Source organism: Felis catus, chromosome A1, assembly GCF_018350175.1.
Source record: "Felis catus isolate Fca126 chromosome A1, F.catus_Fca126_mat1.0, whole genome shotgun sequence".
In the NCBI taxonomy this organism is placed as follows: Eukaryota; Metazoa; Chordata; class Mammalia; order Carnivora; family Felidae; genus Felis; species Felis catus.
In genome coordinates, this window is record NC_058368.1 from 8,751,758 (window position 1) to 8,779,419 (window position 27,662).

At 42.6% G+C, this 27,662-nt stretch overlaps 1 protein-coding gene across 2 annotated transcripts in view; it reads left to right on the plus strand.

Annotated features, from left to right (window-relative positions):
- Window positions 1-27,662, plus strand: part of MTUS2 (microtubule associated scaffold protein 2) — a 394,139-nt gene that overhangs the window by 229,316 nt on the left and 137,161 nt on the right. For both annotated transcript variants that reach the window (XM_045047752.1, XM_045047789.1), the window contains exon 6: window positions 17,810-17,908. In XM_045047752.1, the coding sequence (XP_044903687.1) occupies window positions 17,810-17,908 (99 nt within the window). The remainder of the gene's footprint in view (window positions 1-17,809; window positions 17,909-27,662) is intronic.

Below are 27,662 nucleotides of genomic sequence, written 5' to 3' on the forward strand. Positions count from 1 at the left end.
AATGGCAAAAATGAAGAAAACACGTATTTTCTCATTTTTCTACAATGGACATGTGTCGTTTTATGAAAAAGGAAATGACTTACTTAAATATTTATTTGCATGTCATGACTGGGTCTTGATCTGTCACCTTATGAGCCAGCCAACTTAAACTGTATGCAATGGCCCATAACAGTTTTACCTCCTGTTTACTTTTCTGTTTTTTTCAGTAGTCATCATTCCATTCATTGGCAACCTCGATCTCATTTATGGTTTCCCATTTATAAAAAAAAAAGAAAAGTAGCACATTAAGTATTTAACTGAACAGTGGTATTTTTTAGCCTTACATTGGGTTTTTCAGGGGAATTCAGAAATGCTGAAGGGAAACAATAAGAATATTCACCTTGCTAGTGAAGGGCCAGAGACGAGGTAGGCTGGACCCAAGAAGCAAACAAACCCTCTGGTGTCATATTCCACCCTGCTGGTCCTGCGTGGGCTGGCCCTGTACCCCTTGAACCTTTGCACATGATCCCCCGCCCGACTGTACCCTTCTCTTCTTGCCGATTCTTCTGCATACTTCACATCTTAGCTCAAGAGTAACCTTCTTGGGAGAAGCCCTACCTCGTTCCTTCTTGAAGCTCCCAGAGAGCAATCTTTCCTCAGGCCCCCAGCTGCCACTTGCTAGGCTATCTTGTCATTACTTATTTACATGTCCCGCTAATTGGTGGATTTCAGAAGGAGGATTTTGTCTTTTCACCTTGAAATCGGCACTAGCTGATATCATGCAAAGTACAGCGGAGCCACCCAGTAAATATATGATGCAGGAAGGAAGGAAGGAATGCAGAGGACCTTTTAAGGAACGAATAGTTCAGAACATGAGGAAGGGCTGACACAGCCTGTGGAGTAAAACTGCAGAATACTAACGTGAGGGCGCTTGTTGAATACTAAATAGACCGAGCTAGGGATTTTTATTTATATGTGGAAAACGTTAGCGCTTAAGAGCACAATTTTGTTGTTATCTCGAATTAATGTGAAAGCAAATCGTTGGGTCGAATGAGACCAACAATCCAGGCCATTCCTTTCATTTAGGCTCACCTAACTAAAACTGCCACGATAAATAAAACCCTTATGTCTGTTTGTATGATTTCAAAAATATAAAGTATTTTTCCCACCACCGCTTACGTATCCACATTTTCTCAGCACCTAATAGATCATGCGGTGTCTCGATTCCCCTGGAGAGCTGCTTGTTTTCTTCCCACAAATCCATCACCTTCAGAGCCTTACTCATTTTGTTTCTAACAGTGTGTAAAGTGATCTCTCATTACTCACTCAGGGCTTGCCTGTTTATTATGTAGGGAGAGAGAGGTGTTGGAGAACAAATAAGAAGGAGACAATAAGGAGAGGTTTCAAAATGTCAGGAATTCATCTAATCTCAAGGCTGATTTCATTTCCCACAGAGGAAGAACATAATTAGTAAGAACAACTAACTCATTTGCTCACAAATGTTTACTGAGTGGGCAATTCTCCTATAATGCATTGTCTAGTGGGAAATATAAACAGGTAGAAGGTCTATAGTATAATAAAGTTGTAGCCACAGAGCATGATAGCAGCATCTAGAAACCTCTAGGTTGAGATCTAAAGGATAAGTTGGAGCCGAGCTATCTGGAGACAAGAGAATGAAGGAAGCTGCTTCAGAATTCCACAAGAGAAGTGACACTAGTCTGAATTAAGTCGCGGTAACTATGAGAAGGGAGGTGGACTAAATTTAAGAGAGCTACATGATTATGTTTCACAGGATTTGGTGTTTTATTACATGTGAAGAAGTGAGAAAGAGGGAGGGGACAAGGATGAAATCAACATTTCTGGTTTAGGCAAAAACATTTACTGAGAGAAGGCAGGACTGGAAAGAAGTTTTGTTGGGTGACAAGGAGTTTGATTTTGGCTATATTGAGTGTCATGTGCATGGGAGATATCCAAAAAAAGACATTTATATATAGAATATATATGGAGTACAAATATATACATATATATATATATATATATATATACACACACACATATACATATACATACACACACACACACACACACACACACACACACACACACACACATATGGAGGACAAATAGTAGGAGTTCCATAAAAAGGAAACAAAGAAGTCAGAGGGGAGGGAATTCACAAAGTAATACTTCAAGAAATTTCCTAGAACTCATAGGATGACAATTTGCAGACTAAAAGAACCTACCAAGTGCCCAGTACAATTAAGGCAAAACGACCCACACCAGGATCCATTGTATGAAATTGCACTGGGAAAAAGAAGAGGCACCAAGACCCTCCCAAGAGAACAAACAGATCACATACAAAAGGTTGGAACTAGAAAGGCATCCAACTCCTCAGTAACAACCCTGCAAGCTGAAGAAGAAATGCATTCACAGTTCTGGGGAAGATGATTATCACATTAGAATTCTGGATTAAGCCAGTCATTTGTATGAAGAAATCTTTAGCCATGAATGATGTAATTTACCTCCTATGTACACTTCTCTGGAATCGAAAACAAAATGTGCTTTACCAGAATAAGGAAGCAGACCAAGAAAAAGGAAGACATGAGGTCCAGAAAAAAAGGGACCCAATATAGGAAAGAGGCAAAGGAAGCGTGCCTGGGTGGCTCAGTTGGTTAAGCGTCCAACTTCGACTCAGGTCATAATCTCGCAGTTTGCAAGTTTGAGCCCCACATCAGGCTCTGTGCTGACAGCCTAAGACCTGGGGCCTGCTTCAGATTCTGTGTCTCCCTCTCTCTCTGCCCCTCCCCTACTCACACTTCTGTTTCTCTCTCTCTCTCTTTCTCTCTCTTCTCTCTCTCTCAAAAATAAATAAACATTAAAAAAAGATTTAGGAAAGAGGCAAAGGAATTTCCAGAATTATGACCAAAGGGAGGTTTTAGGATGACAGTCCTGCAATAATCATAGAAATTACCAGCTAAAACAAAATGGGGAATTGAGGGCTCCAGGAAAATAAAATGAAACTTTTTACATAATTGTGAGAAGAGACTCATGCTCTGATAGAGAGTTTTGGTGGAGAATTAGCAAAATATATATGGAAATCTAAGTAAACAAAAACCAAGGCAGCTGTTAAATCCAGGAAAAACAAAAAGTCATACAAGTAAGAAAATCGCTCAGTTGTGAATAATATTTATGTAATTGTAACAAGATGAACAGTAAATTTTGACTTAACCAAAAATTATGGTACAACTGTATTGATGAGGGAGGTAGTCTAGAAGCAAACCTATAAATATCAAAATTATTATTTTCTGTAATAGGAAGATATTACAATATTGTCTCAAATGTAAATATCAAGAAATGCCTGGCTGGCTCAGTAGGTAGAGCATGCAACTCTTGATCTCCGGGCTGTGAGTTTGAGCACCACATTGGGTGTAGAGATTACTGAAAAATAAAATCTTTTCAAAAATAAATAATAATTAATTAATTAAAAAAAGAAATAGCAGTATAAACCTTTACTTAGGTATATGGAGATAACTACTAGCAAAAATAGCTGAAAAATTGAAAGTAACGAATATGAATTGGGCATATGGAGAGTGGGATACTGAGGGCTTTTTTTTTTTTCCAACGTTTATTTATTTTTGGGACAGAGAGAGACAGAGCATGAACGGGGGAGGGGCAGAGAGAGAGGGAGACACAGAATCGGAAATAGGCTCCAGGCTCTGAGCCATCAGCCCAGAGCCCGACGCGGGGCTCGAACTCACAGACCGCGAGATCGTGACCTGGCTGAAGTCGGACGCTTAACCGACTGCGCCACCCAGGCGCCCCAACTGAGGGCTTTTTTAAAGCCTGTGGAATGATCTTTTAGAAAGGCTCAGATGTTGAACTTTGTTTTTTTTTTAATAGGTTAAAAAGAGGAGAAAGAAAAGATGAGAAAAAATAGAATTACTGGCCTGTGTTGTGGCTGCAGTTACAGTTGGTGACTATAAATTTGATGGCCCTATCTGTGTCATTTTGTCTTCAGCTGGACTAGTGGAAGGTGAGAGCTCAGTTAAGCTAGGGTTAGATTCTGCATAGAGTTGTGACCATTGGTGGTTTCTGTGCTATTAGAGCAAGAGTGTGAAGGGGAGGATAGTGGAAGTGAAGTACACTGGGATCAACTTTAGATTGGATAGAAAAGGAGGTTGAAGACAGAAAGAGCCTGCTGGCTGGGGGTAAAGGGATTCACAGTCTAGATTAGAGAAATGAACAGCTTGGAGTGGCAATAGAAAAGTGAGACGGCTGGGGGGGTAGAAGGTTGTGTCCAAAAGTGGGGTATGTGAATTTGAGAGGTGAAGTTCTGGTTGATGACAGGGTCCAGGGTGATACCCAGTGTTCCTGATCAAAGGCGCCTGGCAGGAGTATCGGATGTCAAAGGAATGAAATACTGGGATGGCACATGAGTCGTGCGAGAGGTCGTTGACATTTCTAGGATGATGGCAGGACCTGGGGTAAGGAGGAAGCCCATATGTGGGGATGAGTGAGAGACAGTAACCTTGCTGCAGGTGACAACAGGGAACAGTGTTAGTGTTGACCAGGCAGAACTGTAGAACCTCAAAGGAAAAGGGCTTTAAAGTGAGTGTGGACGCTTCAAGTTCTGGTGGGATATTCAATAGTTTGAAGGGGACCTCCAAACTCAAAGATAAATTGGGTGAGGAGGGTAAGGACAAGTGGTGACCATTTGAGAAGTTTGCCCTGGGGAGAGATTGACCATGAAAGTGGAAGAGGGGCATTATTTACCAAAGGGTAAGGAGTTCCACACAGTGTGGACTGAGGGTCAGAGAAAGGAAGGTTGCGTCACAGATAGAAAGGAGGTAAGGATTCACTGACCTCCACATTTAGAAAACAAATAGCTTGAGCCGTTCTCTGGTCTCCCAGCCCAAAATAGAAGACCTTCAGCCTCTTCGTCCTCCTGCCCTCTCCCCTGACTCCACTTTGAGCGTTCTCACCCCGGCCCCATCCTACTTCCTTTTAGACCCTCATAAGGGGTCCGATTCACCTGAATTCATTGTGCTTCTGAGTACAGGTGGGTAGGCAGGCCTTAGGATTCATTATGTCTCAGGGCTCACTGGGGCCATTGCAGTACAATGAAACATAGGCTAAAATGAGGGCGGGAAATCACAGGTTCAGATCTTGGCTCAGCTACATACCTGTAAACGTGGGTATGTTACAACCTCCATACCTTACGTTTCTTCATTTGCACAGTAACGATACCCGTAGCAATAGCAATAGAGTTTAGGAGTGGGGTAAAGTGAGACAATATACACAGAAGCAGCTGCAAGCTAGTTCCCAGTGTTTATTATTTTTTTAATAATCCTTTTAATGTTTACTTACTTTTCAGAGGTGGGGGGAAGGGGCAGAGAGAGAGCGAGACACAGAATCCCAAGCGGGCTCCAGGCTCTGAGCTGTCAGTGCAGAGCTTGACGCAGGGCTCGAACCCACAGACCGTGAGATCATGACCTGAGCTGAAGTCAGACGCTTAACCGACTGAGCCATCCAACTAGGTGCCCCTAGTTCCCAGCATGTATAAATGCTAAAGATGTAGATGTTCAATGAAAGTATAACCTTTGTGACCGCTCACACCGCTCTCTTTCCCTGGATTAGTACCTGCTGCATATTTGGAGCTTTCTAATGGATGAGCGAGAGCACGTCACGGGGTGGGGTGGGGGGGATATATTTTTCGACGCGTTCCTATCTAGATAACGTTTCTGTGCTTCCTTCTATTCAAACTCTATAAATCTTCCCTTGAAATGTCCCCACATTCCATTTGTCTCATAAGTGACATCAGAATCCCCACTTCCTGGTTACATCATTCATTTTTTTCCGGTTTACCTCCTTTCAGTTACGTTGGCACAATAATAATTACTTGCACTGTTGCCACATTCGCATTTCATTTTTCTTCTGGCTCCTCTCTGTCTTCCTTCCATGGCTTTTCATGTTCCTTGTCTGGGAGCGGGTCCACGGGGCCGGGAAAGGATCAGTCCCATCACCTCGGCTTTGACAGGTGCCTGGCGTAAGAATATTGGACGGATGGGGGATAAAGTCTATTGCTGTGTATATTTCTTTATCCTTTTTGTTTCTTTTCTGACTTATACTGAGAACTACTTGCATGCATGTTAAGAGCCTATAAAAAAAGTTCCCATTGTTTCTTTTGACATTTTTTGACATTTTTTAAATTTATTTTATGAAACAAGTATATAGCATCCCGGTGACCATTATCTTAAATCTGATTTTTTTCCCCCATTCTGAAGTGCTCAGTCAGGACCCCGAATGACCCGCTGTCACTTGTCATTTCGTTCTGTTTTTAGGATGACAGCCTCACCCTCAGAGCGATCCCATCATTCTCGATTGGGCAGCTTTCCTCATATTCTCATAGCTCCCAGGCACATGACTTCCGCCTCAAGTACCTGTGATGAACGGGGTGTTAGTCACTTTACCATGTCCCGTTCAGGGGTAAAACACGAAGTGGGTCTTCTCCTGGCAGTTGCCACACTCACTCGTGTCACTGGGGAAGGCCCTGTCCACATGAGAAACTGACCTTTTACACTATTCTTGTTTTTTTTTTTTCTTTTGCTGAGCAACTGTGTATGGATTTCTAGGCAGAACCTTTCAACTTAAGACCTTTGTGATGCTTTTTTGCTGCTTTGTACATAGTGAAACACTTTAGGACTCTTTGAACTTCCAATAATTGCCTGCACTGGGGTGGATATTATCAGTGACAGAGTTTCGAATTAAAACTATGTACCTTTGGGGTGCCTCGATGGCTCAGTTGATTAAGTGTCTGACTTCGGCTGAGGTCATGATCTCACGATTCATGGGTTCAAGCCCTGCATCAGGCTCCACGCTTACGGTGTGGAGCCTGCTTGGGATTCTCTCTCTCTCTCTCTCTCTCTCTCTCTCTCTCTCTCTCTCTCTTTCTCTGTTCTTCCCCAACTCACACTTTCTCTTTCAAAATAAATAACTAAATTTTTTTAAAAACCTATGAACTTATGGGGCACCACCGTGGCTCAGTTGGTACAATATCTGACTCTTGATCTTCGGGTCATAAGTTCAAGCCCCACGTTGGGTGTGGATTCCACTTAAAAAAAAAAAAAGACTTTGAACTTATCCTCTGATACCAGTGAGGCTGGTATTTCTTCCCCCTCCCAGCCCCTTCTCCCTCCCACCCTAAAAGCTCCCCCAGTAGGGCTCTGAATTTTATACACATGCCTTCTTTTGTAGAGCTCTGAATCTCCAGGTACAGAAGGTCCACACGGAGGTACATGAGTAGTTTTGACTAATTAAGAACCCATAAGGCATGAGCACGTGTATATATTTATGAAGGAGCTACTTTCTCTGACTGGCATTTTCAGGCCTTGTCCGGTTGCAACTCACAGAAACCTAATCAAACCGCCTTAGGTACAAAAGAATGCAAAAGGTCAGAAGGATTTTTGGATCATGTAACTGAAAAGCCCAGGTGATATTGCTACCGTGAAGTAGGGCTGTACCCAGGTCCTTAAACAGTGACATCGGGAATGTTCTTCGTCTCCAGTCCCTACTTTCCACTGGCTTGGCTGCTTTACAGAGGCCCTTCCCACGCAGAGACAGGGACAGTCAATGGCAGTTCAGGCTTACATCCCACCAGATTACACATCCGTCAGAAAAGGAATTCTTGGGGCGCCTGGGTGGCTCAGTCGGTTGAGCGTCCGACTTCGGCTCAGGTCATGATCTCACAGTCTGTGGGTTCGAGCCCCGCATCGGGCTCTGTGCTGACAGCTCAGAGCCTGGAGCCTGTTTCAGATTCTGTGTCTCCCTCTTTCTCTGACCCTCCCCTGTTCATGCTCTCTCTCTGTCTCAAAAATAAATAAATGTTAAAAAAAAAATTTAAAAAAAAAGAAAAGGAATTCTTTTCTAGTAATTCCAGCAAAATTTGTGAGAGAAGGCTCTCATTATCCCCATCTGGATTTTGTTTTTACTCTCAAGCTAGGATACTCTGACCCACCGGCATGATGCAGAGCTCTGATTGGGCAGGGCTGGTCACATGCCCACCTCCAGATCCAGGTGGGGTCAGCCCTGCCCCAAGACACATGAACCATGGGGAAGGAAAGGTTAGTTCGCCCAAGTGAGCACGGCTGCTGTTAAAAGAAGGTGAACAGGCCAAAGAGACGTCCATAGAGGTGTGCCGTCTGCACTGGGGGGAAAGAAATAGGGGAAGCTGAGTGGGGTTTAAGGAAAGACAGCTATTCAAGGAGACTTGGGGAGATTAGTAAAATCTTCATAAATAAGTGATAGGGATTCAGGGGACTAATATAGACCAAGAAAGTAGTGCCTTTTTGGTGAGTGAAAAGAGTTTCCTCACTTGCTCATTTGGTTAGAGAAAGAGGCTGAATAACGGCCCCCAAGTCATTGGAACTGCTGTGTGTTAACCCTCCATGACCACAGGGACTTTGCAGCTGTGTGCTTAAGTGAAGGGTCTTGAGATGGGGAGATCATCGTGAATTAGCTGGATGGACCCAATGTAATCACAAGGGTCCCTGTACGAGAAAGGCAGGAGCAGTTAGAGGAGATGTGAGGACAAAAGCAGAGATCGGAGGGATGAGTCTTGAAGGTGAATGAGGGAGCCACACGCCAAGGAACGCCAGAAGCTGAAAAAGGCAAGGAAACAGATTCTCCCCTGTAACTTCCAGAAGAAATCAGCCCAGCTGACACATTGATTTTAGCCCAGTGAGACCGACTTCATGCTTCTGGCCTCCCAGAATTGGAACGCATTTGTGTTGTTTTTAAACCACTCGTTTGTGGTCACTTGTCCCAGCAGCCACAGGGAATGATACAGAAGCCTTCAGCGAAGAGCGGTGAGCTGAATTTGAGGGCGATCAGAAGCGGACCGGCCAGACCAAGGAGAAATGGAGCACGCCAGCCTAGGACAACAGCCTAGGTGAAGACACAGAATGTCACACGGATGCTGCACTGTCACCGCAGGGGCAGGTGGCTGAGGAAGCGGGACCCCGGAGGTTACACATCCCATGCCACAGAGTTGGGGCTTGCTACTGAAGTCCTCGGAAAGCTTTGGAAAGGCTTCGGAAGTAAAATCACGTGATCCGTTAATGATTAAGAAAGGTCAGTCATCCTAGCACCCGTCAAGAAGGATGAGTTAGGTAAACATGAAGAAGGTGAGACAGGACAGAGAAAGCACCTAGGAGCGTTTTCTAACTGGCCTAGTGAGAACTGAGCTGAGGCTAAAAGTGAGAATGGGTACACGGCCAGATCGAGGAGCTGCTTTACAAGGCAGCAGGTAGTGGCTGATCAGATATGGAGGCAGAAAGAAGTCTCGCTGGCTTCTGGTTTCAGTGACCAGGGGAACAACCGGCCAGGAAAGAAAATACAGGAAGAGGGGTCATTTGAGAGGAAGAGGATCCGTTCCATTTGGGGCGTGGCGATCTGGTTGTCTCGTAGGCTGTGCTCATGTCTCATTGGCAGTGAAAACCAGGTCTGGATCTCAGGAAGGATGTCTGGGCCCATCTGGTTTGGAAATGACAGAGTTGGTAGTCATCAGTGTGTGCCGCTTGGTGCGAGCATAGTGAGGGGCGGAAACAGCCAGAAGAGTGGACGGGAGGAAGCCGAAGCAGAAGCCTGGGACAGCTTTACTCGGGTGCAGGCAATGGGGGAAGGCACACAGTGAAGGAGGGAGAGAGCAGCCAGAGGGACAGGAGGAAAACCATGAGACCACAACCCCCTCTGCCATCTCTCCGTGTTCTCACAGAGTTATATGGAAGCATATGGTATACTTAGAAAACATTTAGGCTGAGGCTGGACTATAACAAAACTGCAAAAAGTCCTGAAAGTCTTGACTGATTGCTGTAATTTTCCATGCCATCAAGAATTCCCAGAACCACCCAAGCATTTTCTAGGCAGCGTTGCATTCCTGGGGGAGGGACCGTGAAACCTTCCCTCAAAGTTGTTCTTGTAGAATTGGTTGCACTGGGCTGGTTTCTCTCCTTAATCCTTTCATGGATCAGACAAATTATTTTCATTTGGTTTTGGTTTCACTCCTCTTATTGTTTATTTCTTATTATAGAAGTAATAAGTGATCATCATGGAAAAAATGAAAATAATGCAGAAGCATAGTAAAATAAGAAGTAAAATCCCTTCCAATCCTACTGCTCGGAAGTAACCGTTATGAACAACTTGGTGTCTTTCAAATCTGCTTACATAGTTAAAAACTATAGTACAGATAGCATTTTGTGTTATAAAAAATGGGATAATATTTGGGGCGCCCGGGTGGCTCATGGGTTAAGCGTCTGACTTCGGCTCAGATCATGATCTCACAGTTCATGAGTTCGAGCCCTGCATCGGGCTCTGTGCTGACAGCTCAGAGCCTGGAGCCTGCTTTGGATTCTGTGTCTACCTCTCTCTCTGCCCCTCCCCCATTCACGCTCTGTCTCTGTCTCTCAAAACTGAGTAAAAGTTAAAAAAAGAATTTTTTTAATGGGATAATACAATGCACAGTGTTCAACAACTAGCTTTTTTATTTATCATGGACATCTTCTGTGCCAGTACAATAGAGAGCTACTTCAGTCTTTTTAATGGCTACAGAAAACTACATAGAATAGATATAACATAATTTATTTAACCACTCCACAGGGTGCATTTTGATTATTTACTCTCATTTATTATTGTGAATAATGTACAAAGTCTCTTTGTACCTAAGCCTTTCATACTTGTGGTGGCCTTCCAAAGAGAGATCTGTAGAGACAGCATTGCTAGGTCAAGTACATCAATATTTAAGTTTTTGATAGAAGCTGCCGAATTGCACTCCATGAAGGCTGAAGGGAAAATGTGGACACGCGGAATAAATATTCATGTTTCGTTTTTTTTTTAAAGCATCGTGTTTAATGCAGGCTTTGGGCCTCTAACATGTCTCAGCTCCCATGAGTCTCAGTACCTTCCATATTTGTTGATGCCTAAAATCAGAACGGGAGGAGGGATGAGAAGAATGGATGAGCCACACGTTGGATACTCTGAAGGGTGGGCCTGGCTTCCATGGAGTAAAGGGGTGGGTGCACTTTCGGGACCCCAGGCGGGAGGAGGCGGCATTGACTGAATGGCCATGCTTTCCAGGGATGAGTGTGGCCCTGTGGTTGAAGCTGATGACCTAGTAGGGAAGGTGGCCCATATATATATTTCTGAGAAGGACATCATACATGTCTGAGTATGATAAATGCTATGAAGAAGAATGAAGCCAGGGAAGGGGAGAGTGGCAGGTGGCAGGAAGGCCATTTCACCTGTCGTGTCAGGCACGGCCTCTCTGAAGATTATCGGTTGTGCGGACTTGAATGAACGCATGAGTGAACCGTGCTCAAGGTCTTGGGGAAGCATGTTCTGGGCAGGAGGAACTCAAGCTAAAGAGCCCAGAAAGGGAGGAGGTGTGGCTTACTTGAGCATCTGCACAGCTGGCGGCCTAGTGTGGCTGGAGTGTGTGGATGGAGGGCACAATGGTGCCACGTGTGTATTAGGGTTCTCCAGAGAAACAGAACCGATAGGATATACATACCTGGATATGTAATACCTTTTATAGAGACAGAGAGACCAAATATATAGAAAATATGTATATGTTGTATATAATATAACTTCTATGTTATATAATATATAACAATATAAATTATATAACGTGAAGTTCCGTCTTAGTTCCTTTGTAGTCAGCCTTTTGTTCTGCTCAGGCCTTTGGCAGCTTCTGTGAGACCTACTCACATTGGGGAGGGCAGTCTGCTTTACTCAAGTCTACCAGTTTAAATTTCATTTCATCTAGAAACACCCAGAATAATGTTTGACCAAATGTTTGGGCACCCCGTGGCCCAGTCAAGCTGACACATAAAGTTAGCTATCATAGTGTGCCTGTGAAGTAGCCAGGGGACAGATCATCTGGGGCTGTGCTGCTCAGTATGGTGGCCAGTGGCCCATGAGCCATTGTTGAGAACTCAAATATGGCGGCCAGCTGTTGAAGTGATAACTGAATATGTTGGATTAAATCAAAGATGTTGTTACAATTAATTGCATTATACCTTTGACTTGTTAAATGTGGCCGCTAGGCAATTTTGAATGATACAAGTAGCTCATATTATATTTCTCTGGGCTTGTGCTGGTCTGTAGGGCCCCAGGGATGTGACAAGGGGTCTATAGTTCCCTGTGAGTATCTTGGGCAGTGACTGGAGGGTTTCAAGAGTGAGAATAACTTGTTCTGATTTAGATTTGAAGGAATTCATCTGCTCCTGTGGAAGAATAAGGTGTAGAGGAGCAGGAGTGGGAGCCACAGATCGGGTCGGAAGCTGTAGAAGGGGAAGAAGAATTGGTGGCTTTGGGCTCTGCAGAGGCAGCAGAAGGGAGGAAAGTGGGTGCTCCTGGGATGGAATCAGAGGAGAGCCCACAAGCTTTGCTGATGGGCCAAATGGACGCAGGGGGCAGACACAAATCAAGAGGACGCCTACTATTGGGGCCTGAGCCCAGTGAGTGAATGATGGTGCCACCTACTGAGATGTGAAAGATGGGGCGGGGTATGTTAACTAAATGCCATGAAGCGTATTGACAGTGAGAAGAAAAAAAAAAGCAGGGGAGAAATACAAGAGAGAATTCAGCTTTTAGAAGGGTTCCATCAAGGAGACTAAAGGAGTCTTTCCAAAAGCAGTAAAGCAGAGGAGATGATGATAAGTCTGTGGGTGGAAGAACAGAAGGCTGAAGAGTAAGGACAGAGAGGCGGTGAGGCAGGTCCACTCGTGCAGGGAAAGTGAGAGCCCAGTCAGACCAGGAGAAAACGAAAGATGGGGAGGGTGGATCCAAATACCTGCCTCTCCCTCCAGACTCCTGGAATGATCTCTCCCCACCATCATATATATATACACACACACGTACCCATGCATGCTCACATACATATGAATAATCTGTCATAGTGCTTTTAAAACTGTAAAGGGGAAAATTGGCATATTTGAACACGCTAAAGGAAAATCATAGTACAATGAAATATACTATAAATAAATTTTAAAAAGCGGAAGGCTGGGAAAATATAATTTATATGGCAGGCCAAGGAAGGATTAATATCCAGAATAAATGAAGAGTTCTCAATACATCAGTAAGAAAAATAGGCAAAGGATTTAATTAGGTCATTTTCAAGCAAAGAAATGCACGTGACCAATCGGAAAAGACGCTACGTGTCTGGCAAACATTAAGATGACTGAGACCCCGATATCAGTAGGGTGTGGGGCACGTAGAGAGAGTTGCCCTCATGCACTGTTGGTTGGGAGTGTAAATAGTGACTCTTCGTGGAAGACGGTTGGACTGTGTTTAGCAATACAACAAACGAGCAGTCTCTTAATCCAGCAAAAGCTCTTCCTATGCCTTTTTCCTATAAAGACACTGGTACCTGTGTGCAAAGAAACAAGTAGAAGAATGCGTATTGTAGCACATTAGCTATTTTAATGGCTAAAACTTGCAAACTGTCTACATGTTCATCAACAGGAGGATGGGTAAATGAATTATGGTACATTTTTGCCTATTAATATGTGGCATTTTAAAAAGATCTATAAATACACTGATATGAGAAAGATATTTAAAAATGTGGGTAGGTAAAACGAAATTGCAATATAGGATTCATTTAGCTAACCAACATCTGTATTTGTATTTGGGTAGACAGTATTTATAAATACCTAGAAAGAGGTCTGGAAGAAGAACCATCAAATGGCCATCAGCAGTTTACCTGCCAGAGAGGAGTGGCCTATAGGCTTTGGGGAGTGGAAACTGGACGTATGCTCTGTATCTAAGGAGCCATCCCCAAGATTTACTTTTTTTTCCCCCCCTTCAATAGGAAAACTCGCTTTTATTCTTTTTTTTTAAGAGTAAATAATTTATTTGTTTAAATTCAAGTTGGTTCACATACAATGTAGTAATGGTTTCAGGAGTAGAACCCAGTGATTCATCACTTACAACACCCAGTGCTCATCCCAACAAGTGTCCTCCTTAATGCCCATCATCCATTTGTCCAACCCTACACACCTCCCCTCCAGCAACCTTGTTTGTTCTCTGTCTTTAAGAGTCTCTTACGGTTTGCCTCCCTCTCCATTTTATCTTGTTTTTCCTTCCCTTCCTCTATGTTCATCTGTTTTGTTTCTTAAATTCCACATGAGTGAAGTCATATGATATTTGTCTTTCTCTGACTGACTTATTTTGCTTAGCACAATACACTCTAGTTCCATCCACATTGTTGCAAATGGCAAGATTTCAGTCTTTTTGATCACCGAGTAATAGTCCATTGTGTGTGTGTGTGTATATGCCCATATGTGTATATGTGTGTGTGTATATGCGTATATATATATACACATATACACACACACATATACGCATATACACATACACACACACACATACACACACACACCATATCACATCTTTATCCATTCATCAGTCAATGGACATTTGGGCTCTTTCCACAATCTGGCTACTGTTGATAGCACTGCTAAGAAGATTGGGGTGCTTGTGCCCCTTTGAATTAGCATTTTTGTATCCTTTGGATAAATACCTAGTAGTGCAATTGCTGAGTTGTAGGGTAGTTCTATTTTTAATATTTTGAGGACCCTCCATACTGTTTTCCAGAGTGGCTGCACCAGTTTGCATTCCCACCAACGGTGCAAAAGGGTTCCTCTTTCTCCACTTCCTCGCCAACATCTGTTGTTTCCTGAGTTGTTAATTTTAGCCGTTCTGACAGGTGAGAGGTAGTATCTAATTGTGGTTTTGATTTGTATTTCCCTGATGATGAATGACGTTGAGTCTCTTTTCATGTGTCAGTTGGCCATCTGGATGTCTTCTTTGGAAAAGTGCCTATTCATGTCTTCTACCCATTTCTTCACTGGATTATTTGTTTTGGGGTAGTGAGTTTGATAAGTTCTTTACAGATTTTGGATACTAACCCTTTAACTGACTTGTCATTTGCAAATATCTTCTCCTATTCCATTGGTTGTCGTTTAGTTTTACTGATTGTTTCCTTCACTGTGTAGAAGCTTTTTGTCTTGATGAGGTCCCAGGACTTCATTTTGCTTTCATTTCCCTTGCCTCGGAGACATGTCTAGTAAGAAGTTGCTATGGCCGAGGTTAAAGAGGTTGCTGCCTGTGTTCTCCTCTAGAATTTTGATGGTTTCCTGTCTCACATTTAGGTCTTTCATCCATTCTGAATTTATTTTTGTGTATGATGTAAGAAAGAAAGTGGTCTAGTTTCATTCATCTGCATGTTGCTGTCCAGTCCTCCCAGCACCATTTGCTAAAGAGACTGTCTTTTTTCCATGGGATACTCTTTCTTGCTTTGTCAAAGATTAGTTGACCATACACTTGTGGGTCCATTTCTGGGTTCTCTATCCTGTTCCATTGATCTGTGTGTCTGTTGTTGTGCCAGTACCATACTATCTTGATGATTACAGCTTTGTAATACAGCTTGAAGTCCAGAATTGCGATGCCTCCAACTTTGATTTTCTTTTTCAGGATTGCTTTGGCAATTCGGGGCCTTTTATGTTCCATACAAATTTTAGAATTGTTTGGAGAGTGGAGAATGCTAGCTACCTAGCTAGCTAGCTAGCTAGCTCTGTGGAGAATGCTGGTGTTATTTTGATAGAGACTGCATTGAATGTGTAGATTGCTTTGGATAGTATTGACATTTTAACAATATTTGTTCTATGAGCATGGAATGTTTTTCCACTTCTTTGTGTCTTCTTCAATTTCCTTCATAAGCTTTCTATAGTTTTCAGCATACGGATCTTTTACCTCTTTGTTTAGGTTTATTCCTAGGTATCTTATGGTTTGGGCGCACTTATAAATGGGATCAATTCCTTAATTTCTCTTTCTGCTGCTTCATTATTGGTATATAGAAATGCAACCTATTTCTGTACATTGATTTTATATCTTGTGACTTTGCTGAATTCATCCAGCAGTATTCTGGTGGAACCTTTTGGGTTTTTCCACGTAGAGTATCATGTCATCTGTGAAGAGTGAAAGTTTGCCTTCTTTGCCAATTTGTATGCCTTTTATTTCTTCTTCTTGTCTGATTGCTGAGGCTAGGACTTCTAATACCATGTTGCAAAACTGGTGAGAGTGGATCCCTGTCATGTTCCTGATCTCAGGGGGAAAGCTCTCAGTTTTTCCTCGTTGAGAATGATATTAGCTGTGGGTCTTTCTTATATGGTCTTTATAACGTTGAGGGATGTTCCTCCTATCCCTACTTTTTGAGGGTTTTTATTTAAAAAGGATGCTATGTTTTGTCAAATGCTTTTTCTGCATCTATTGAGAGGATCATGGTTCTTATCCTTTCTTGTATTAATGTGTATCATGTTGATTGATTTGTGAATATTGAATGAGCCCTGCAGCCCCGGAATGAATCCCACTTGATCATGGTGAATAATTCTTTTAATGTACTGTTGAATTCGATTTGCTAATGTGTTATTGAGAGTTTTTGCATCCAGGTACATCAGAGATAATGGCCTGTAATTCTCCTTGATAGGTGGGGTCTTTGGCTTTGGAATCAAGGTAATGCTGGCTTCATAGATGAGTTTGGAAGCTTTCCTTCCATTCGTATTTTTTGGAACAATTTGAAAAGAATAAGTGTTAACTCTTCCTTAAATGTCTGGGAAAATTCCCTCAGGAAGCTATCTGGCCCAAGACTCTTTGTTGGGAGGTTTTTGATAACTGATTCAATTTCTTTGCTGGTTATGGGCCTGTTCAAATGTTCTATTTCTTCCCGTTTCTGTTATGGTAGTTTCTGAGTTTCTAGGTATTTGTCTATTTCTTCCAGATTGCCCAGTTTGTTGGCATATAATTTTTCATAGTATTCTCTTATATCTGTTTGCATTTCTGTGGTGTTGGTTGTGACCTCTGCTTCTGTCATTTGTAATTTTATCTATTTGGGTCCTCTCTCTCTCTGTGTCTCTCACTGTGTGTGTGTGTGTGTGTGTGTGTGTGTGTGTGTGTGTCTGTCTGTCTCTCTCTCTCTTTTTTCTTTTTTTTTTTTTTTTTTTTGCTATCCCCAAGCTTGCTAAAGTGGAGGCAGGTCTAGGTACGTCCATGTCTGTGTTATTTCTCTAATCTGCCATCCATTGTTCTTTGACTTTCTGGTGAAGGTGAGTGTCTGTGGCCAGCACACAAGGGGAACTGCACTGTGCTCCTGGACATAATTTGAGGAGCGTGCACCTGCTGTTCTTAGTTATTGCTCACGCTCAGGCTATTCCATTCTGCTGGGGCCAGCTCTGACAACAGGTTCCAGGAAGGCTCAGCTGCAGCCGCGAGAGCTAAAAGGCTCTCTAGGTCACCTCTGTGGACCAGCTGCATGGAAATTAATTAGAGGCAGACCATGTCCCCCGTGGCTCGGGTCTCGGTGATGCTGAGGTCATTAGCAGTTGTGTTCAGCTGCAGCTTCCATCTCTGTCTTCTGAAAATTTGTTTTGGCAGGAAGAGGCGGGCAGACCGAGGTGGCCGCTAGGGACAGTACAACTTTAATTCCCAGATAGTTTGTCAGAGTCACTGGGGTGCAGTGACCTCCAGAGACAGGGGCGTTTTTCATCCCATCAGAGACAGCAGTGTGCTCCTTCCCCTGACCACCACCACTAAATTTCCCGTGCTGTAAACGAGCGTCATCCCCAAAGCACAGGGGGTGGTGACCATAGCGAAAAATCACCGAAATGTTATTTTGTTCCCTTTGCCTTTTGTTAAACCTCCCTTTCGACAAACGACTGGTGTTACTGTTTGAGTTGTAACTTGCTCTTTTTCTTTTTTTCTCCTTTTAAACTCTGCTTAGGATCCAAGAAAGAAGTACAAAAAGATCAAGATGCTAATAAACCTGCTGTTTCGTCCCCTAAGAGAACAGTGGCTGCAACCACGAAGCTTCATTCACCAGGTATTTAAGAAGCGCGAAGGGTGTTCATTCAGGGAGTAGGCTTGAACTTGTCATTCATTTTGTTCAAATGTCGTTGATGAGCAGTGCCGGCCCCTGTGATACGCGTGATTGTTTCAAGGCTTGATGTGCATACACCGATGTGTTCTGACTCTAGACGAAATGAACCGGCCGTTGGCATCATTTTATGTTAAAAAATGAAATGTTATCGGGCTTTGAAGAGGTAGAGTCTTCTCTGTGTAGAAGTAATTTATAATTGACACAGACTTTGAAGATCTGACCTCAAGAGATAATAATAGCTTCTAAAAAGAGAAAGGTAGAAAACCAACAGCCATCGAATACTTGCAATTTTGTCAATGAGGAAGACATTTATTTACCTTCAGATATGAAGAAACGAGGTAACATCACTTGAGAGTTGAAAACCATTTATCATGGAAGTTGGTACGGTAGGCATTAACCCCTTTGTAGAACAGAATGGAGTGTAACCTCACAAGATTTTCTTTTTTTTTTATTTTTTTAAAAATTTTTTTTTCAACGTTTATTTATTTTTGGGACAGAGAGAGACAGAGCATGAATGGGGGAGGGGCAGAGAGAGAGGGAGACACAGAATCGGAAACAGGCTCCAGGCTCTGAGCCATCAGCCCAGAGCCTGACGCGGGGCTCGAACTCGAGGCCCGCGAGATCGTGACCTGGCTGAAGTCGGACGCTTAACCGACTGTGCCACCCAAGCGCCCCTCACAAGATTTTCTTTAAGCACAAAAATTGTAGCAGTCATAGGAGTTACTGTTTGAGTTCTTACTGTAAACCAGGGTACCAGGTACTGTCCTAACCTTTTTAAATGTATTAATTTATTTAAATGCCTGCAGTGACTGTGAAACGGGCACCTATTGAACAGTCAAAGAACATTTATTAGATGCATGTGAGATGCTGTGAAATCTAGCTTTAGACTGCTTACAAAGCACACATCTAAATGTAAGAATACTAAAAGGTTAAACATGAAAGGAAATATTTATACCAAATAAATATGAAACAAAAGGAAATTTGTGGTGTTACTGTAATACTAATAAATAGGAAAACACACATTTGTAAAGCAAACATTTTGATACATTTTGACACGTATGCGCACGAGAGACCATCACCACAATCCAGATAGCAAATGTATCCACCATCCCGGTGCCCCTTGGGACTCCTAACCCCCTAACCCCTCTGCACCCCACCCCAGTCCCCGTTCTGTCCCTATATAGATGAGTTTGCATTTTCTAAAACTTCCTATAAATGGAATCATGTCGTATGCACTCTACTTTTCTCTGGCGGCTTTTACTCGGCTCGATTACTTTGAGTAAAGTTCCAGTGCGTGGATACCACGGTTGATCCATTACCTGTCCATGCATCTTTGGGCTTTTCCTCCAAGGATTTGGCTCTTGTAAACAAAGCTGCTCTGCATGTTGGTACAAGTCTTGGTATGGACACCTCCTTCTGATTTTCTTGGGGAGCATCTAGGAGTGGAATGCCTGAGTCATATGGTAGTTATTTGTTTAACCTTCTAAAAATGTTAAAAGGCTTTCCAAACTGTTTTTCGAGGTGGTTGTACCGTTTTATATTCCCAGTGGTAGTGTGTGCGAGAGACCCAGTGCCTTCACGTTTTTTTTTTTGTTTGTTTGTTTTTTTTGCCAATAGGTGGTATGGTCACTTTTTAAAATCATAGACACTGTAATAGGTATATAGTGGTATCTTGTGTAGATTTAAAGTTTATTTATTTATTTTGAGAGGCGGGGAGGGGCAGAGAGAGAGAGAGAGAGAGAGAGAGAGAGAGAGAGAATCCCAAGCAGTGTCTGCACTGTCAGCACAGAGCCCAGTGCAGGGCTTGATCTCATGAACCACAAGATCATAACCTGAGCCGAAATCGGGAGTCAGACTCAACTGACCGAGTTACCCAGGCACCCCGTATCTTACGCAGTTTTAATTTGCATTTCCCTAATAACGAATGATGTTATGATGTGGAGCATCTTTTTATGTTTATTTGACATCTGTACATACTCTTGGGTAAAATATTCAAAAATTTATAATTTTTATTGGTTTTTCATCTTAATGAATTTTGAAGGGCTTTATATGTATATATATGTATATGTATGCATTCCCCCCACAATCTGTGACTTATTTTGTGTTCTCCCAGAAGTGCTTTTGAAAAATACACATTCTTAAGTTTCCCGAAGTCCAATTTTTATCTTTTATGGACTATGCTTTAGGTGTTATCTTAAAAAAATCTTTGCATCACCCTAGACCACGAAGATTTTCTCCTACATTTTCTTCTGAAAGGTTTAGAGTTCTAGGCTTTATATTTAAGCCTGTGATCCATTTGAGTTAGCTTTCATACTGTGTGAGGGAGGTGTGGCTTCACTTTTTTTTTTGCAGAGTAACAGGCAACAAATTTCTACTCTGATCTTTATGATTTATTTTACTCTGTTTATGTGGGGTTTAACTAGCTAATATCATTAGTTTAAAATCTTTCTTCTTTTTAGGGGTGCCTGGATGGCTCAGTCAGTTAGGTGTCCGACTTCAGCTCAGGTCATGATCTCATGGTTCGTGAGTTCGAGCCCCGCGTTGGGCTCTGAGTTGCCAGCTCAGAGCCTGGAGCCTGTTTCAGATTCTGTCTCCCTCTCTTTCTGCCCCTCTCCTGTTCACGCTCTATGTCTCAAAAATAAAAAAAAACATTAAAAAAATTTAATATAAAAAAATAAAAAATAAAACCTTTCTTTGTTTTCTAATGTGTGTGTTTAGTACAATAAATTTCCCTTTATCCATTGCTTCAGTTATAGTGCACAAATTTTGATGTGCTGGGTTTCATCTTCATTGGGTTCAAACTATTTTTAAATTTCCTTTTGTGACTTCTTAACGCATGATTATTTTGAAGTGTGTTTGCAGATATCTGGGACTTTCCAGATCTCTCTGATTTTACTTCTAATTTAATCCCATCGTGGTTGGAGAATATACTTTGGATTATCTGAATCCTTTTAAATGAACTGAGACGTGTTGACTCACAACAAGGTCTTTCTCGCTAAATGACTCATACACACTTGAGAAAATGTCTAGTCCACCGTATCTGTGTGAAGCATTCTACAGATGTCATGGGTCAAGTTGGCTGATAGCATAATTCAAGTATTCTATATCCTTACTGATTTTCTGTCTACATGTTCTCTTCGGAATTGAGAGAAGGCTGTTGAAATCTCAGAGCATAATTGTGGACTTGTCCATTTCTCCTTTCGGTTCTATCATTATTTGCTTCCTGCATTTTGAAGCTCTGCTATTAGGTACATAAACCTTTAGGGCCATTTATCATTTTGATGAATTGCCCACTTTATTATTAGGAAATGACCCTGTTTATTCCTGGCAATATGCTTTTCCCTGAAATCCACTTTATTCAGTGTTAGTTGTCCCACTCCAGCTTTCCATTAGTTCAGCATGGTTGTACCTCCTTGCACACTTCTCCTTGTCACCTGTGTGTCTCTTTATTTTTAAGCGGGTTTCTTACAGGCAGCATGTAATTGACTCTTGTATTTTTCTCTAATCTGAAAGCTTTGCCTTTGATGTACATTTAATGTTATAGATTTGATTGGGATTAAATCCACTATCTTCCTATTATTTCCTAGCCATCTCGCATATTGTTTTTTTGTTTTTTCCCTATTTTGCTGCCTTCTTTTGTATTAATTAATTTTTTTATTATTCCATTTGTCCCCTTTATTGATGTATTCGAGATCTGTATCTTATTGGGTTATTTTAGTGGTTGCTTTAGGGTTCCTAGTTTTTGTCTTTAACTTTTCACATTCTGCCTTGAGGCAATGTCATGTCACTTCACATATAATGCAGTTGATCCTTGAACAACATGGGTTGGAACTGTGCAGGTCCCCTTACACGCGAATTTTCTTCATTAGATACAGTACTGTATTATAAGTATATTTCCTCTTCCTTACGATTTTCTTAATGACATTTTCTTTTCTCTAGCTTACTGTATCGTAAGACTACAATGTTGGATACATACAGCACACAAACTATGTGTTAATCAGTTGACTGTGACATCAGAAAGGCTTCCAGTCAACAGTAGGCTCTCAGTAGTTAAGTTTGAAGGCGGGGGGGGGGGGTCAAAAGTTATATGTGGATTTTCAACTGCACAGGGGGCTGTTACCCCTCACCCCTGCGTTGTTCAAGGCTCAACTATGTAAGAATCTCCCAACTGTATACTTACATCCCTCTCCTGACATATGTGCTCCTGTATTCCAACACTTTCCTTCCATGCGTGTCCTAAACCAGCCCTGCACTGTTCCTGTTGACTATCGATGCTGTTTTCTTTCTAGGAGATTTAAATAAGAAAAAAGTCTTTTAGACTTATCCCTGTAGTTGTCATTCTCTCTGCAGACCCGGATTCCCAGCTGGTCCCATTCTTCTACCTAAAGGATTTTCTCTGACCTTCTTGGTGGCAGAGCTTTTCTGGTGGTGGAATCTTTCTGTGTTTGTGTACCTTCATTTTTCATAGATACTTCTATTGTGTTCAGAATTCAAGTTGGCATTTCCCCCCCCTGAAGTATTTAAAGATGTGTTTCCACGGCTCTCCTGATCTTTCTTTCTCTGTACGTAAGGCATCTACTCTGGCTGTTTGAGAGCTGTTCTCTTCAGCACCGGTTGTGAGCAACACGATTACACTATGCCTTGGTGTCCTTCCCTTCGTGGCTTTTGCGCTTGAGATTTGCTGTGAATCATACAGTTTTCATACGGTTTGAAAGGGGGTTGCCTATCATTTCCTCAGACACGTTCAGGCCTGACCCCTCCTCTTCAAGGTCTACAACTGTATACACATCAGGCCACTTGAAGTTGATTCACAGCTCCTGTCCAAACGGATAACATTGTTTGTTTCTTTCACTCTTTTTTTTCTGAGTGTTTCATTTTGGATAGTTTCTCTTACTGTGTGTTTGCTAATTTTCCTTTCCTTTTCCTTTCTTTCTTTTTTTTTTTTTTAAATAGCACCCATTTGTTTGTTCTACTGGTCACAGTTCTGTAGGTTAGACGTCCAGGTGTGGCTTCCGTGGGTTCTCCGTTCAAAGTATCACAAGGCTGAAATCATATGTCAGCGGGGCTCAGTTCTTGACCGGAGGCTCTGGAGGAAAAAGCCACTTTCAAATGCATTCAGGTTGTCGGTAGAACCAGTTCACTGTAATTATGAGACTGAGGTTCCTGTTTAGAGTCGGGGACCACTTTCAGCTCGTAGGGCCCCTGACAGCCATCAGTGTACTTTCTGTTTTATGGGTTTGCTTGTTCTGGACATTTCATATAAATGGAATCGTACAACATGTGTGTGACCTTTTGTATTGGCTTCTTTGACTTTGCATAAATGTTTTTGAGGCTCATTCATGTTAAAGCGTGAGTCAGTATTTTATTCTTAGTTTTGGCTGAATAATATTCCATTACATGGATATATCACATTCGATAATTTACATTCATCAATTGATGGACATGTGGGTTGTATCCAGTGTTGGGGCTGCTGTGATAATGCTGCTATGAACATTCATGTTACAATCTTATGTCATGTCTAAATCTACTCTTAATCCCATTCTGTGTATTTTTTGTCTTAAGACATTTGAGTTTCCAATCTCAAGAATTTTTATTTAGGCCTTTTTTTTTCTAAATCGCTTTGTTTCTACTTGACATGTTCAGTCGTTCCACTCGTTTCTTGAACATATGGAATGCAGTCACAAATAACTGTTAATCATCTGCATCATTTCTTGTGGGCCTCACTTGATTGCGTTTCTCCTCCTCATGGGTTCTATGTCCCTGCTTATTTCCATGCCTGAGAGTTTTTTTAGATGCCAGACATTGTAAATTTTTCCTTGTTGGGTAGTGGATTTTTCATTCCTATGAATATTCTTAAGCTTTGTTCTTAAATAAAACTATGTTACTTGCAAAGAGTTCAGTTATTTTGGGGCTTGGTTGTTGGCTTTGTTATGCAGGTCCCAACTAGTGATCGGTCCAGAGCTAATTTTACCGTATTACAGCCAAGACCCTTTTGGGTATACTATCCACTGCCCCCTGAATTACAAGGTTTTCCATTCTGGCTGATGGGAACAGGAACAAATTCTGAGCCTCCGTGAGCTCTGAGGAGTCGTTTCCTGCAGTCATTTGGGGAATTCTTTCCCTGGTCTTGGACCCTCTCTTCCCAGGCACGCAATGATCAGAACTTGGCCAAAGACTCGAGGGGACCCTCTGCGCGTGTCCAGAGTGCTCTCTCTGTGGAGTGACGTTCTCTCTGCTAAATCTGCCTTGTGACCTCTGAGCCCTCAGCTCCCTGAGCCCCCAGCTCCGTTCTCTCAACTTCGGGTAACCACCAGGCCCCACGTGGGTTCCCTGACTCATGCCACAGCCTGGAAAGTCATTCCAGGAAATAGGCTGAGGCAATTATAGGGATCACCTCCTTTGCTTTCTGGCTCAGGATCCCCGTACTTCATTGCCTAATGTTGATGTCTTAAAAACCATTGTCTTATATATTTGGGCTGAGTTTTTGAATATCATTTGAATATACATTTTTGAATATCAAAATTTAGCAATTGCTATAGTACTATTACACCATGATTGTTTCACCCTTGGAGAAAGAAGTTCAGGTTTACCTTGCTACCTATACCTCTTATAAATACTAAGAAATTTCCTGAAGATGAGAATATTTTTATGTCACTCTTTATTTTGTCTAGAAGAAGGGATTATTTATTTTTATAAAATAAATATATATATATTTAAAAAATATATAAAATAAAAAAGGGATTACAAATTTTTATAGTTGGCTTTAGAAACCCTGATTGTAACTTCTGGGGATTTTTTGTTGTTGTTGTTCACTTATCCATCAATATAGAAAAGAATCCACTCCTTCCTTGGAATGGGAGATGGAAACCTCTCCTTTCTAGAGCATAGCAGGTCGGTACCCACTTTAGTAATTCCTGCCCTCACCCATGCTCAGGACTGGCTCGAAAGAAATGTCCTACTACCCTCCTGTCATTTGTTCTTCACCTTCCCCGCCCTTAGCCAGCCTCAGGCCAGCAAGTGCCAGGACTAAGTCGGAAAATACTGTGTCATGTGGCAGAATTTTCTGGAATAAATTTAGATCTGCTTCAGGAACATAGAGCCTATCCAAGACCACAAAGAACTGGGCGATGTGCTACCTAGGGGGTCCTGCTGGTGCCAGTGTGCAAGAAATAGATTTCCTTTCTGCTAGGATGTTGGCCAAACTCATGAAGTGCTTTTCCCTAAGTCAGAAGGCTATCTCTCTAAGTTGTGTCCTGTCCTTCTTCTTTACAGGGATTAAGGCCATGGGCCTTCTCTGCTGTTGTAAATACACAGATTCCAGTGCTGTACTGTTTATCACGTCAGTTAAGCGTCCAGCTTGAAAATTAAACCAAGCTTTTCCATCCATTAGAATCCTCTAGATAGTAAGCGGATGGCTGCGGATGAATTTTTAATATTCTCTTTCCATTTTTAAGGGCTGCATTCTCCCCAGTGCTCTGCCTTTGCACGCAAGCGGCTTGCATTCACCTTTGTGAGAATAGAAGGTTACTGGCCTTTTCCCCTGAGCTGCCAGATGTCACTGGGATGATCACAGATTCTGTCCGGCCCTTAGGTGGCTGAAAAGAAATTGTGATTGGGGCAAGATGACGATAATGGGAGAGTGTTCTGGATTTAGAATGTGCCCCAAACCTGTGAGGTCTGTCAGAGATGCTGTGGAGTGGGCCAGCGGCTTGCTGAAGTGGTAGGAGGCCTGGACAGGGACTCAGAAGCTTGACATCCAGGCTGCGCCCCTGGACAATGGATTGCCTCACGTCACAGACGGGGCCTCATTCCTTCGCCCTCCCCACTGGACTTTGCCTATGTCCCTCACAGAGTAGGTGCTCAGTAAAAGCTGTCAGACATTTTGGATCCCCACAAAACATACGACACGAAGTGTACATGTGAAATCATCTCTGTCTGTAGGTCGTGGCAAGACACTGGTCTAGGTATTTCTGTTCACAGACTTCGTATGGAAGAGTGGCCTTGGGGATAAGGCTCACTAACAGTTGGGAAGTGTATAAGGGGCACTCCTTAAAAGACTGGTTATTGCTACTCTCTTTTCCACTTCATTTAAAGACTCCAAAACCACCAATAAGCCTCATTTGAAAGTCTTTATTCATTAACCAGCTTCCTAGTTCAATGGAGTGGAAATTGGAAGGCTATGGTAGGAGACAGATTTGGGGGGAAAGAGGCCGAACACACCTAAGAGGCTCCGTCTGACTGCGGAGAGAGGCCAGTGGCATATCTGCCTGCTTGGAAGCTCCGACCACCGTAGAAGCTATATATAAATACTGCAAGGAGTAGGGAAGGACGTGATAGCAAAACCTTCCAGCACCTGGAGGTGTCCTCAGGGGACATGGCATGCCCCCCCCCCCTCCCCCATTTAAGGCATTTCTCCGGCTCCTCCAGACAAACACGGGTGTAAGAGGTCAGAAGTGAGGCACCTCAGCACACCTCCTGTCAGTGCCAAGCCTGTTTGTTCTCCATGAGCAACACGTGATCGCTGCCTTCCGGAAGTTTTCCCTCATGCTCCCTTACCCCCTTACTTCCTAAGCCGATTGGTATTTTAGCTCCATTACGTGCTGGCTTTTAGAAGAAGATAGTAGAAGCAGACAAAACCCTCAGTTGTTTTTTTTTTGTTTTGTTTTGTGCGAGACAGGTGATGCTGGCTGTGTGCAGTCATTTCATTTCGACATAAGCTCTCCGTCTCCAAGATGGTAGATGAGCCCGTGCGGCTGTCCTCACGCACGGTCCTGGGGACGGTGTGACACGTGGGTGGACGGGAAAGTAAGCGACAGAACAATACTTCAGGGAGCTGGCTATCGACCTACTTAATAGAAACTACAGCCCAAAAAACGATACTGGTTTTTGTTGGGTGCCAGATGGACAGCTGACCAAGAATCCCAAAGGAAGATTGGTTCCAAAAGGTAGTTGGGCGTCTGAAAGCCGCAGGTTTCACACTTGTGTGTGGATCCCAGGTGCTGATGTTCTTAGGGGAACCTCTGTCTGGGCTCAGAACATCAGTTTGGCGGTCCCATGAAACACTGGAGTGTTTTATAAAATCAACCAGCCACACGTGGGGCGCCTGGGTGGCTCAGTCAGCTGAGCGTCCGACTTCGACTCAGGTCGTGATCTCACAGTTCGTGAGTTCGAGCCCCGCATCCGGCTCTGCGCCGACGGCTCAGAGTCTGGAGCCTGCTTCGGATTCTGTGTCTCCCTCTCCCTCTGCCCCTCCCCTGCTCACTCTCTGTCTATCTGTCTCTCAAAAATAAATAAACACGAAAACAATTTTTTTCAATAAAATCACCAGCCACACCAATAAAATGGTAAACAGTCATCATGAAAAAAATCTACCCGGGGTCTTAGGCTGTGTCTTAGAGTTTAATTCAGGCAGCAGTAAAACCTCCCACGTATTGTTAGTAATTATTTTTCTTTTGTTATCAGTACTGAGAATGTTAGGATTAAGCACATATTAAGATTGATGTGCCTACAACAAGCAAGTGACTTTTCTGGATTATTCTGTACACCACTGTCATAAAGACAGTTTTAAGGGAGCATGAATTTCACGTTCTACTACTCCATTAAGCCATAATAGTCTAAGATATATGTGAGGTTGCATTGTGATCTCAGATGATTTCTTAAGGGGAAGATTTCATTAAAATTAGCGTGGTTACTGTTA